The sequence below is a fragment of the Halyomorpha halys genome, unplaced genomic scaffold (genome assembly GCF_000696795.3).
Source record: "Halyomorpha halys isolate HHAL.00 unplaced genomic scaffold, Hhal_1.1 Scaffold177.1, whole genome shotgun sequence".
NCBI lineage: Eukaryota > Metazoa > Arthropoda > Insecta > Hemiptera > Pentatomidae > Halyomorpha > Halyomorpha halys.
Genome location: NW_027114700.1, coordinates 332,602 through 346,161, shown reverse-complemented (window position 1 = coordinate 346,161; position 13,560 = coordinate 332,602). Strand labels below are relative to the sequence as shown.

The 13,560-nt window shown below is 29.3% G+C and overlaps 1 protein-coding gene and 1 long non-coding RNA gene across 2 annotated transcripts in view; one reads left to right on the top strand and one right to left on the bottom strand.

Moving 5' to 3' along the window:
- The window catches only part of LOC106679098 (uncharacterized), a 47,589-nt gene extending 46,448 nt beyond the window's left edge, over positions 1–1,141 (bottom strand). The window contains exon 1 of the long non-coding RNA XR_001342893.2: positions 1,044–1,141. This is a non-coding gene — a long non-coding RNA (uncharacterized lncRNA). The remainder of the gene's footprint in view (positions 1–1,043) is intronic.
- Positions 1,142–5,787: 4,646 nt separating this feature from the next.
- On the top strand, positions 5,788–9,420 carry LOC106679095 (keratin, type I cytoskeletal 9). The gene is made up of 3 exons (XM_014418052.3): positions 5,788–5,814; positions 7,553–7,650; positions 8,154–9,420. Exons 1-3 carry the CDS (start codon positions 5,806–5,808, stop codon positions 9,316–9,318), a joined length of 1,272 nt encoding a protein of 423 aa, XP_014273538.1. The 5' UTR covers positions 5,788–5,805; the 3' UTR covers positions 9,319–9,420.
- The last annotated feature ends 4,140 nt before the right edge of the window (positions 9,421–13,560 follow it).

Here is a 13,560-nt window from a genome sequence, read left to right as displayed (position 1 = left end):
CTCAAAATAATAATATATTTTTTTAAAATTAAAATAAAATTTATAGGATTTCATTTGAATTTTTATTTAACTTTCCTGTAGAAATATAATTGAAAGGGTAAGTCAGCTCTTGAAATAGCGAGTCAAAGTTATGAATAAGTCATAATAATTTTAAAATTATAAGAAATAAACTAATTATTTCTTTTTATAAGTAAATATTAATAGTAGAATTTCAGAAAACCATGAATTTAATGGACTCCATAATTCATTTTTTAGCCCAAATTTTATATAATTAGCTCTCTTGTTATACAAAATCAAAAATAAATTTTACCAATACTATTTCTCAGCATATACTATCATAAAAAGAACATCTTGGAAAGAATATAAAATAAAAATAATATTCATGTTTTAAATGAATTAAAAATCTGAACATTTGTATTGCTACTATTACTAAAAGTGAAAGGCATTGAATTTTTAAATAAGTAAAAAATATTTAGCTGTAAAATTTATAAATAATAAAGAAGGAATTAGTTTATAACAATATAATAAATAAATAATTAGAAAATACTATAATATTTATGTTCCAATAAGTTTAAATATTATAAGATTAAATAATGCCTTGGTTTAAATATTATTGTAACCAAAACTTCCTTTAAAAAATGGGACCTTCCTTGAAACTATAAGCAAATACGATGGACGCCAGTAAAACTAAGATCATGACAAAAACTGATTTAAATATTTATATTTTTTCAAAAGAAGATTCAAGTTTACGATAATAAGATAAGGAATAAATTTAATCAGTACAATTATATAATAAAATGCAAATAATGGATTCTTACATATATTATGTATTATACTATAACCAATGTTACATGAGAATCGGAGGTTCTGTTTGTGTAACGCTTTCCGTGGTAATATGGTCGTATATCTTAGAAATGTTATGACCACTAACGCCAACATTGCCTTATTTACTAATTTTTTAAATGAGTTTGATAATTAAAAAAAATCTTTTAAAAAAATACCTTGTTTATATAGTACCTATAAACATATAAACTTATACTTACCAATATCTCTATCAGATACCTACATTTTTACTATAAACGTTTTGATAATCTCAAAAGAACTATCGTATATTAATATCTATTACTACGACAGATAACAGATATAAAACATCTGTTTTTTTATGACCAGACGAAAGAATAATAAGTTATTCTTTAGCATTATTATTTGTAGATAATATATTATTATCTATAATAATATATTATTATGTACAATATTATATATTGTTTCTGTCACAGTAATTACTGATAGCAATTACATTTTTTATGGATAAATTTAATTATCATTCTGTGATTGTAACAGTAAGTATTAAGAATTAAGTTACTGTATGTATTAATCTACATTATATTGTAGATATACAATATTGTAACAATCTTTACATATATTACACATAAAGCCTATGTTCATTTGTTGATTCTGCACTGACTTGTAAACAACTGTACGTAGAATTACTTATATATTTAAAAGTAATTAGTTATGAAATATAGTATTTATTAATTACTTTACATATTTTTTTCCGTAAGGCTTTAAATATCAGACCATTTAGGGTTTCCTGCTATGCATAGAAATGGATAAAAATTGAAAATAATTGCAAGAGAGACGAAAATAAAAATTCTAGGAAATGAATAACAATATAAAAAATGCAAATTAAAAAAAAGCCTAATTTTCCTATTTATGGATTATGTACAATAATTATAAATATATAAGTTTATATTTATATTTAGATGTTATCATATTATTTTAAACGATATTATTATATAATTTACACCTAAGAGATTAGAATTGGATAAATATCTGCAGAAAGAAAACTAGCCACATAGTAACTGAATAATAATAATAAGAAAAATTGACTTAAAGTTAAATACAGAAATAATAATATGAACCGCTACATTCGATGAAGAGTCCAGGGTACAGTACATTGTAAGGAAGTAAAAACCATACTGTTTTTAGTATGGTTCCAGAACCCACAGGGTTGACTTACGTTTACAGTAACAAAATATGTAATTATGAGCCGCAGCCGGATTCAAACATCCGAACATTCGAAAATACTGAAAATAAATGTAACATCGATTTTATGATTCCGCGTATCATATTTAAAATAATATAAGAAATATGTTCCAATAAACTGGATATGAGTAAAATTACATGCAGTTGTAATTTCTTTTACAAAGGTCAAGAAGTAATTGCAATTACTTTTATACAATTACAATACTTGTATTTTTAAGAGCCTATTTCTGACTGCGAATATTGTGGTGAAAAATGTTACGCAAAGATATTAATATTTTGAAAATCATTTTTAAATATCATTTATAGAGGCTGATATTCAAAAAAACCTCTTCTGGGAAAGGTTTAGGGCGAAGGAAAATGTGCAGATAAATAGTATTAATGTTATTAGAGAATTTAAAACATAGGCGCTCACATTAAATTCTGGTTGCAAATATTTTTGTTGCAAATATATAGCCCTTAAATTGTAGTACCTCATTGGTTGGTGGTTCCTTTAGTATATATTTATTATAAAAATTGAAACTCAAGGAGCTATCTAGTCTATATATTCATTTTTGGAAAATAATTTAATCTTGGAATATTTCATGTACCTAAGTTGATATTTTTATTGTAAATGTTGATATTTAAAACCTATTTACCCCAAAAAATTTTAATTTTAGTAAGTTTTAGCTGAAGAATTTTATTAAGTCGATGTATCAACTTTTGATAGAAACCTCATCGGTTGTGTGTTTTCAGTTTGTTTTCGACGTCCTCGCGGACAGGTTTGGTTGTGATCTTGTCTTCGTTGATCACTTGAATATTTACAATTAAAAACGGGCATAGATTTATATTGTTACTGCAAATCAAGTACACTCTTTCCTCTTTTTTTAATGTTTTCTTAGGCGGTTTTGTGCATGAATTTGTGCTACTGGAATGAACGAAAATATTTGTAATTAGCGACAATTCGATGCTTCTCATCACCTTTTTGCAATGATACAACGTTTTATTGTTTCCGGAGCCTTCCTTTGCTTGTGTCTTTCTTTAAAAATAACTTTTAATAAATGAATCACAAATCTAAAGTTCTCGCTTTTCGGTCACAATCGAAATCTGCATCTATTATTCAATATTCACTTGATCATGAATGTAGAAAACGCAACCGAAAACGTAACTTGTTGGAAGAGGTGAAAAGGAATTATAAAAATAAGTTACGTTTTCGGTTGCGTTCTTTAAATTTATGATCAAGCTGTTTTTCCAAAACAGTTTGATCCTGTTCAAGTGTTTTCCAGGTTTGAGTTGGAGAGGTTTGAAGAGGTGAAAAGGAATTATAAAAATTTCTCCAACTCAAACTTAGAAAAAACAATTTTCAATTAATATGAAATGTGGGTGCTATCTCAAATCAATGAGGTGTATGTGTGGAAGAAATTTGCTACAAAAATATATTCGGAGCAGCGATAACTAAAATATAATTTTTAATTAATTTATTTGTAATTATTAAAGTAATACTTAATACTGACCTGTTCTACAGTTTCTAGACTGAAATAAAGTACCCTTATTATATTTGTAATATCAATTATAATTAGCAATAGTAAATATATTAATATATACTTGCGAATAAGTGATTCATATTAACATGTTAAAATTATGTAATTTTACGTTTTATAATTAACAATAAATTATAAAAAGAAAACAGAAGTTACGTCTTTTTTTCATTATTAAATGATTATGCACCAATTGTTTTAAAAAATCATCAAAGGTTTTTGTAAAAAATTGTTATTTTATTTTTTTAGTGCGATACCTCTCATCCCTAGTTGTTTGTTTATTTCGTTTTATTATTAATATATTCAAGGGGTATCAAACTCTTCACACTTTTTCTTTACCTTAATTTACCGGATCTTTTCATAATAATAGTTGTTATCATGTCAATAAAAAAGTGTAAAACGAAATATCAAAAATTAGAAAAATATATATATTTATTTATACATATGAATAAATAGACGTAGGGCGTCTAAGAAAATAGTAGGTAAATCATATTTTTGAAAAGTAATAATCTGTAAAGAAAAAATTGCTGATCTTCAAAAACTAGTACTTCAAATACTCATTCACTATATGAAAGATCTGGTGCGGTGCGCGTATCACTAAACTTTCACTTACCACCCTGCATACGTCCCCAGGTTTTGTGTAAATTGATGGGCCCGAGTTTTGCAGTTTTCGGGATTATAAAAAAAAAATTTAAAGCCCAGGAACCACGAAAATAATGAATTTTTTTTCTATTTTTGTGTTACAATAAAAACCTATATGTTAGCGTGCCACGAAGTGGGACAAACGGATATAAATTTTGTTCCTGCCAAGAATACATTCGTTTAACTAAAGATAACTGAGTTGTAATATAATCAGAAAAGATCATACGATCTCGGATTTTACACTGTTTATTATTAATAACAATGAAAACTTGTTATTTTTTTTTTATTAACAAAATAACAGGTGCTTTACGGGAATATTATTTGAAATTTTTGCATTTAAGCCATGTAAGATTATTTCAATAGGGACAAGAACTATTGGTATTCAAAAGCATTTAATTGCTCATTAATTCACACAGTTTAATAAACATCGTTTACGCCGTTTTGGAGAAAAACGAAGGAATGTTAAAAATCGATCGTATAAAGTGGCACTTCTGTTCTGTCCGGGCTTAAAACTTTTAGCTGTCACATCCCAGGCTTATACCCGTCTTAAATGCGTAATTTCAGTTATTTACGACTTTTCGTTGATGAGCTAAGTTGACATACACACACAGACCATTTTGCAAAACATGGTAATTGGACTCAGGGGACCTCAGAACATGTATTTCCATTGAAAAATCGATTTCAAAATTTTGCTCGATGGCAATACTTCCCTTTACTATATATACCATACATAGGTAAGTAAAATTAAAAAAAAAACCTTAAATTGTATTTTCTTGGGGTATTATGTTGTTAAAGCAAATTTGTAATTTGTTGTATTTAATATAAATTATATGTTATTGAAAATGGGCTAAAAAGAAGTACGATAAAATAAAGAAGTGTGAAGCGTTTGTTATCACTTTAAATGATATATAATTAAAATCATTACAACCATTAAAAAAATTAACATAATTAATTTTTTTATTTTCTACGTGTCTACTAAAAATAAATGCTTATTGCATAAATAAAAATAAATTATACTGCAAATTTATTATTTGAATTTAAAACACATTTTATATAAAATCTGATCGATCCATAAAACAATAAAAAATGTACAGTGTAATGTAGTGTGTTGAAAATCAATTAGATAATATATTAAAATAGTACTTTTTATTTATTTCAAATATTCAAAACGACTGTTTGTAAAGTTGTACCAATTAAAGTAAGTTAATGCAGATCATTAATCATTGTTTGAAGAATTTAATTACTTCGTTTTTCAACATTTCAATTAATTTAGCAATTATAATAAAAAAAAAAGTCAAATATATTATATCAAATCATAAAAATACGTTTCATTCAAATTAAATAATTTACGTTTAATTTTATGACAGATTCAATATGGTAGCCACTAAAAAATAATAAGAATTAGTAAAAAAACATTAAAATATTAATATTTCAGAAGTAATTCAAAAAAGCATATTCGACTATTTATGCTTCTGTCAAACGGATTTTGCCCCGAGAATGTCGTTGAAAAGCAGGAGATATGGAGGGGAAGGGGGGAGTGGTGCCTCACTATATAAGACTCGCCAGGGTGAGAGGCTGCATCAGTTCATCCAACACCGACAACATGAACAAGGTAAAATTACAACATATATTTAAACATAAAAATATAACACACATACATATAAACTACACTAAGAACTATTTGATTCACTACTCACAGATTACACGATCTGGAAAAAATATTAGAACTTTTCGTGACGATCAAAGGATATTTCGGCAGTATATTTTTATGTATCAATAATTTCAAAAAAATTAATCTTAGGACTGATTTTAACTCTCTGTTTTCTTGTTTGTGAGTTTGTATGATCGATAAAAGTTTTTACTACATTCCGAAAAATATTTTTATAGCTTCAAAATGTAATAAAATTCGAACTTTTCAAAAATTATAACTTCTATCCACTCTAAAATGACGATTCATTGTTCATAAAGATTTTTAAAAATTTAAAAATCCTCTTAAATCTACATAAGAAATCATTCTTGATAAACTAATTTTTAAAACAATTTTATTGGCTCCAAAATTACACGGAAAGAATATTTTATGACAATTTAATATGAAATCAAATAAATAAAATTAATGATATCACCTTTGATTGAACTTCTTATTAGACCTAACATAAGGAGCGTTGCTATAACGTTAGGGCGTTGGATACTAAACCGGTAAGTCCGTATTCTGATCAGAAAGTTATCAAGACCAGCAAGGATTTCTTTTTCTCCCTTCGCTGTTTTTTTTTTTCATTTAAAAATCAACTTTCATTTGAGGCATTAAGAAATTTTACAGAATATTTATTTTAATATAAGAACCGAATTATCTCGCAATAATCGGTGAAAAGTCTGTTCCTATGGCACACGTAACCTGTAAATGCGGAAGAATGACATGTGCTATTCGGATTCAAAGATCTTGTGTAAATGCGCAACTTAGTTATTATTGTCATCACACCAAGTCAGATTACGCTTGCCAAAATGAAAGTGGGAAGGAGTAAGCAGACTTCCAATAGCTCTTTGGACGAAAAAAATAATACTTATTTCGAGTTACACACGCACATACATTCCTACATACACTCTAACAAATATACGTGTAGTTATACGAGTATATGTCAGATTGGGATAAGTTACTTACGCACTGTGAACAAGAGACCTAATATTTGACTTTTATAATAATAATTTTTAGTCAGTTTTATAGGATGAGCATGACGCTGACAGACTCGAAGATGACAAAGACGAAGGCTGTTCCAACATCTACGAGTTAACGTCGAGCGGAAATGAGAAGAGCCAAAGCAAATTACATTGTTTCCACAACAAGAAGTTTCTAACTATTGTCCCTTTCTGTGTTTCCATTGTTTTGAGGACTACAGCGTCCCGGCTATTAATTCCTAAGGAAAGCTCCTCGCTGAAATGCATACATTAAACTTGTTTTTTTTCTCTTTACTTTCTCTAATTTACTGGAAAGAGACATTATCTTCGCTACATACTTGGAACAACAGCCTCTAAACTCCGACTTGAATTCCATTGCTACATTGATTATGCTGACTATATTTAATTGTGAACAATACTGAAAATGACAACTGATAAAAAAAGGTGACATTATTTTTATACAATTTAAACATGATAGTGGACAAACATTCATTAGCTGAAAGATCTTACTAAACTTTACGAAATAAAAAATTTTCATGCAAAAAAAGTTATAAATAACTGACAAATGATGCTCTCAAAAATGAAATTAGTTCTTCATATGTGATGCATGAGTTGGCTGGTTTGAAAATAATATGTCTAGCATTTTTAAACTTTTAATGTTAATTTTTTTTTTTTTTCAGCTTTTGCTGGTTTCACTAGCATGCATAGCGCTAGTGCGATGTGAGGAAAAGAACAAAGAAGGAACAAGAAATACACGTGGATATGCTCTAGGATCAAGGTAAAATTTTCAGCGTGAAATCAATTATTCATTTATCATTATCACGCAAAGATGTATTATACATAAGATTTTTTTAAGTAAATATTTTTTAGTATGAATAAAAATCTGTACATTTTATTTATTTTCTTCACAACCGGTCAATTGTCTTGCGAGGGAGTAGGACCGTTAGAAGTTCAACATTTAAACTATCATGAGGAAGGTCGTTGAGACCGAAGCCGATTTTAAACAATAAATAAAATTACTGGAACACTTTAAATTCTTAAGAAATATATATATAATTCTTGGTCAATATCATAATTCAAGAAATATTTTATTACCTATGTTTTTTAGATTTTTCTAAACTAAATTAGCCATAGAACTTATTAAAAACAAATAAAATTTTGTTACATGAGAGGCCTAAGTCAATAAATATTTTATTACCTAACTATTTTCGGATTTTTCTAACTAAATTTGATATAAGAAAATATAGTTTACCATAATTTCATAGTTTATAATAATTTCAGTGGCAGTGGTGGTGACTATGGAGGTGGATCTGGCGGATACGGAGGAGGTGGAGACTTAGGAGGACACAGTGGTGGTTACGAGGCGGGGCTTAGTGGAGGATCTAGCGGTGACTACAGTGGCGGCTATGGTGGTAGCTACAGCTATGGGGGTAGCGCTAATTACGGGTCTTCTGAAAGCAGTGGTTACGGATTAGGAGGAGGACTTTCCGGACATGGATTTAGTGGAGGTAGCAGTGGAAGTTATGGAAGTGATCTTGGAGGAGGAAGTTATGGAGGAAGTTACGGAGGAAGCTACGGTGGAAGTATAGGAGGAGGTGAATCACATGGACTTACTGTTGCAAGTGTTGGGGGTGGACATGGAGTCGAAAGTAGCAGCTTGGGAAGTGGAAGCTACAGTGGCAGCAGCAGCCTGGGAAGTGGAAGCTATGGTGGCAGCAGCAGCCTGGGAAGTGGAAGCTATGGAGGTAGCAGCTATGGTGGCAGCACATACGGTGGCAGCCTTGGTGGGCACAGCCTAGGAAGTGGTGGACTCGGAGGAGGTAGCTACGGTGGAAGTTATGGAGCTAGCTACGGTGGTGGATATGGCGGTGGAGATCTTAGTGGCTACCACAACCTGGGTGGACAAGAAGGTGGACACGAAGGTGGTGATGAGGGTAGTAATGAAGGTAGTCATGAAGAGAGCAGCTCTGGAAGTGGGTGGGTACCACTTTCCGGTCATGGTGGAGATGGTGGAGCTGGGGGATATGGAGGATACGGAGCAGGAGGATACGGAGCTGGTGGATATGGAGCAGGAGGCTATGGAGGCGGACTTCTCGTAGGACACTTTCCCCTAGTTCACCAGGAACCACATGTCCATGAGACCACAAAGGCCATCCCCGTACACAAGACATTGGCTATCCCTGTGCCACATCCAGTAGCCCACCGCATTGCCATCCCAATCCCAGTCAAAGTACCAGAACCTTACGCTATCAAGATCCCAGTTCCAGTACCAGTCGAGAAAACAGTTCAGGTTCCAGTCGAGAAAGTTATCCCCTACCCAATAGAGAAGCCAGTACCCGTCAAGGTCGTTAAGAAGGTACCCTATCCAGTTGCCAAGCCATACCCTGTACCGTACCCCGTCTACAAGGTTAAATACGTATACCACACAAAGAAGCACCATGACTAGTCGACTGCCTTCCCAATTGTTGTTATTTGTTGTTGTTATATATTGTTATAAGACTGGGCCCTGTAAATATGCGTAAAATATATTTTTTATAGTAAAATTTAATATTGTTTCTTATTTACCTTTTAAATACCAAATAAGCATTTCAATAAATGTACATTGCAGATGTTAGGAATTGATGCATTTAAAGACAAAAAAGTTTTTTAGTTGATCTGGGAAAACAAATATCATAACATTTCAAAACCAGCAAGTCTATGTACGATTTTTTTATATTTTATTTATTTATATAGTGTAATAGTTTTGACACTAGATTGGTAATGGAGTACAAAGTTTTTTTTTCAGTTCCAATCAAGGGCTAAAAAAAAGTTAAGTAAATAAGCAAAGACATTAAAAATTCAAAAAACGACTCGGCTGGTTTTGGGAAATATTTTTTTGTTTTACTTATGTTTACACTTTTATTTCAAATAATATTAATGAAAGTAAAAAACAAACGCAGTCTAACATAAAAATATAAATTGATATCATCAGCTCATTCGTTTTTCACTGCACTTATTTTCGTAACACGTTTAACAGTCCTCAGTTAAATAAGTAACGAAAATATCGTCGTTCAATATCGACCAATAGTTAATTCACCAACAAAATCTGTTAAATTTTTATGATTTTGTCATATTTTGTATTGAACTTTGACAAAAAATTATTTATTAAACACAAATAATTAATTATGAAACACAAAAAAATGTTTTCAATTTTCTTACGATATATACTATAACTTTAACCTAAAACATAACAAATTTGGTGTTTATAAAATTTTAATGATACGAAAATAAACATGGAACCAAGATAACGTACAAAAAGATTTTTAAAAAAATTTACAACTTTGACGGAATCATAAAATCACTCTCAGGATCAAAAAATTCACTAGAAAATTTACTATTCTATGTTAGAGACACTTCACCGTATCTCTACAATGAACCTAAAGTTTGTTGCCAAGTTTGTTAATATTGTAACAAGTGAAAGCTAATTGAATATATCAAGCTGCTACGTTTTTAAAAGTAGAAACGATTTCTTTTCCTGAGGGTGCAGCAGTAAACAGATCAATTTATTTTCTTCGCAATTTAAGCAATTGAAAGTCTATAATTTGCCTCGGACAATTATAAATATTTTCCCTATCAATAAAAAATTAAGTATAAATTTATGATAATTATGATTTCTCGTGGATCGATCCTGTTCCAGACCCTTTTCTAATATTTTATACTAATATGGTGCTACAAAATGATATTATTTTAAGAGTTCACTAATGTATACACTAAACATTACACCTGTAAGTATGAAGCTTCGTAGGATATATTGATGAAGATTTTAAGAAATTTAAGGATAAATATTTCACGTACCTCCACATCTTACTGTAGGATAAAGTACAATAGTTTAGAAAAAAAATTAAGAACTCATGAATTGAATAAAAATCTGTGATCTGTGAAATTTCGTTATGAATTTTTATTACTGTTTTACAAATAAAAAAAAAATGTTTAGTATCTGAATTAAAAATAAAATGGATACAAAAAAAACAAATATATACACATAGGTTTTTGAATTAACTATAATAATTTTTTTAATTCAATATTTATTGATTTTATTGGAATATTCTAAAATTTACATTTATTTTAAATAGATCGTGTGAAATAAAATGTGTTAATACCAGATAGTAAGCTGATATATACTGCTATAGATATTATTTAAATATCTGGATTATACCATCGTTTAAATGTTTAGTCATTGTAATATATATGAATATAAAATGAATTGTTTATAGAGATAAACTGCATACAAATGAGCAAAGGAGGTGAGATGTTGTTGAAAGAGAATATTTTAATAAAAAAATATAATCCTAAAAATGTTTTTATACACATATTTCCTAAAATAAGAATGTTAATTACTCGTAAACATTATAAGTTAAAATATGGGAACTGTAAAAAGTAAAAAGAACACAAATTTTAATTGTTTTAGCCATTTTACTTATAGCGACACTTTTAATTAAAAATTTAATTTCCACTAGTGCTCTTCCTTTAAAATTGGTGATAAAAAAATATCATAATTATAATGGGACAGAACTAGCAGACAAGAGATTTTAATCAGATATCAATTATCATGTAAGATCATCGAAACGTTTAGACTATTACACACATGAAATTTAAAAACTAAGTAATTCAATACTTATGTTTTTATTAACAAAAAATTAGTTTGTTGTTTATAAGTATTTTTATTATGTATATATGTATTTATTATGTATATATGTATTTTTATAATACATATAATGTAAAATAAAGACGCCCTGACATTTATGTACACAAAACCATTTAAACAACGGATCTAAAAAATACATGAACATTTGTCATTGAATAGGGGTTGTTTAATTTTCATACTACAAACAATAAGTCCTTCGTAATCAGCCAGATTTTTAGATCAGTGGAATTATTTTTAGATTTTCTATTCACTTACAGTATGTACTATAGCAGCTAACAAAGTAACAAACTTAAAAAAGCTCCCACGCGGTTCTTCGCTGAAAGTAGGTCAAAATAAATATTAAAAAGATATTTTTTTATGAAGAAGCAAACGCTCATACATAAATAAAGCGATTGTTAGTTGACGGTTGTGAAAATTTATTTTTTCTTTGGCTGCAAATAAGGAAATCTTATTTCTAATTGGAGAAGATGGTCGGGGAATACGGTCAACAAAGAAAAATATAAATAAACAAAAAAAAAATATTTATTACATATCTTCTTATCTACATAATATTATATTTCATCCTTCACTGTTATCAATCTTCTACTGTCTAATTCTATGGTTATTAATCAATTATTTTGTATTATTCATTCAATATTTTATTCAATATAATTCCAAAAATGTTTGTATACTATTTCTGTTCAATTTTATGTTTCTCTAAATGATTGTTATTATCTCTTTTGCTCTATAGCCCTGATGAAGACCTAAAACTCAGGTTGAAACGTCGGCATAAATAAATATTTTTTTGTTTATTTATGTTTTTCTTTGCTGACCGCACCCCCCGATCATCTTCTCCAATCAGTAATCTACGGTCAACTAGTTACACCTCATTATGAAACTTTATTTCGTTCTATCGTTCCATTTTCTAATGACACATTTAATCTCATTTTCGTGCTGTTATTAAAACGACGTTTTTTATGCAGAGGAATTAATGTCAGGTTATATATGAAGGATAACAAAATGAAACCAAAAAGAGGAGAAAAAAAATATTACTGCTCAATAGTAAACCATTAAGAAAGTATTTAAATAAAGGTATCTGTATCTTTTAGTTTTTAATTTTTTAAACATTTAATATACGAGAGAAAGATAAGCCAAGGGGTACAAATGAAAATATTGTGAATACGAGAATTTTTGCAATTTACTTGTGTCTAAAGCCAATTTACGGGTCCATTATTGACAGAATTGTAAAATTATTAATCATTATTTATAATTTCCTACTCTAAGTGTTACCTTTAACACACTATTTTTGTAGTTAGTTGAATATTATTTTGTTAAGACTTTTTCTTTTGTTTGTTTTTCTTATCATGTATCAATACTCTATGTGTCTCCTTTAACCTTATGTTTGTAGTTAATTGAATATTTCTTTTATATTATCATTTTTATATTTTAATTATTATTTGCTGGCTTGAATTGACTCGATCAAAAGAGTCAGGCACCCAAGACTGCTATACAAGATCCGTAAAATCCTAACCCCTGCATACTTCCTCATTATCCGTTCTTATCTCTCCGATAGATTGTTTCAAGTAAATCACAACAGCGCTTATTCATCCCTATTCCGTCAGTCTGCTGGCGTACTTCAGAGTAGTATCCTAGGTCCTATCCTATAAACAGTTTTTACAGCTGACATCCCAGCCCATCCTAACCCTATTCTCTCCACGTATACCGATGACACATGTCTATTGTCATTGACCAATGATCCATAGATTGTATCCCAAACCCTCCAATCCCACATCACCACCTTCCTTCCACTTTGCCCTTCTTCGCAGCTCACCCCCTCCTATATATATTTTTTATTATTTTATTTTTAATTTATTTATTGATATTTACGACTGTGCATAAATACATCAACTAAATTTGAGGAAATCATAATGGTATGGTACAAGCATGTAGAGAAACTACCCAATGGTAGCACTCTATAAACATTTTTACAATATAAGGTCTCGAGGCCATCTTCTTTTCAGACGT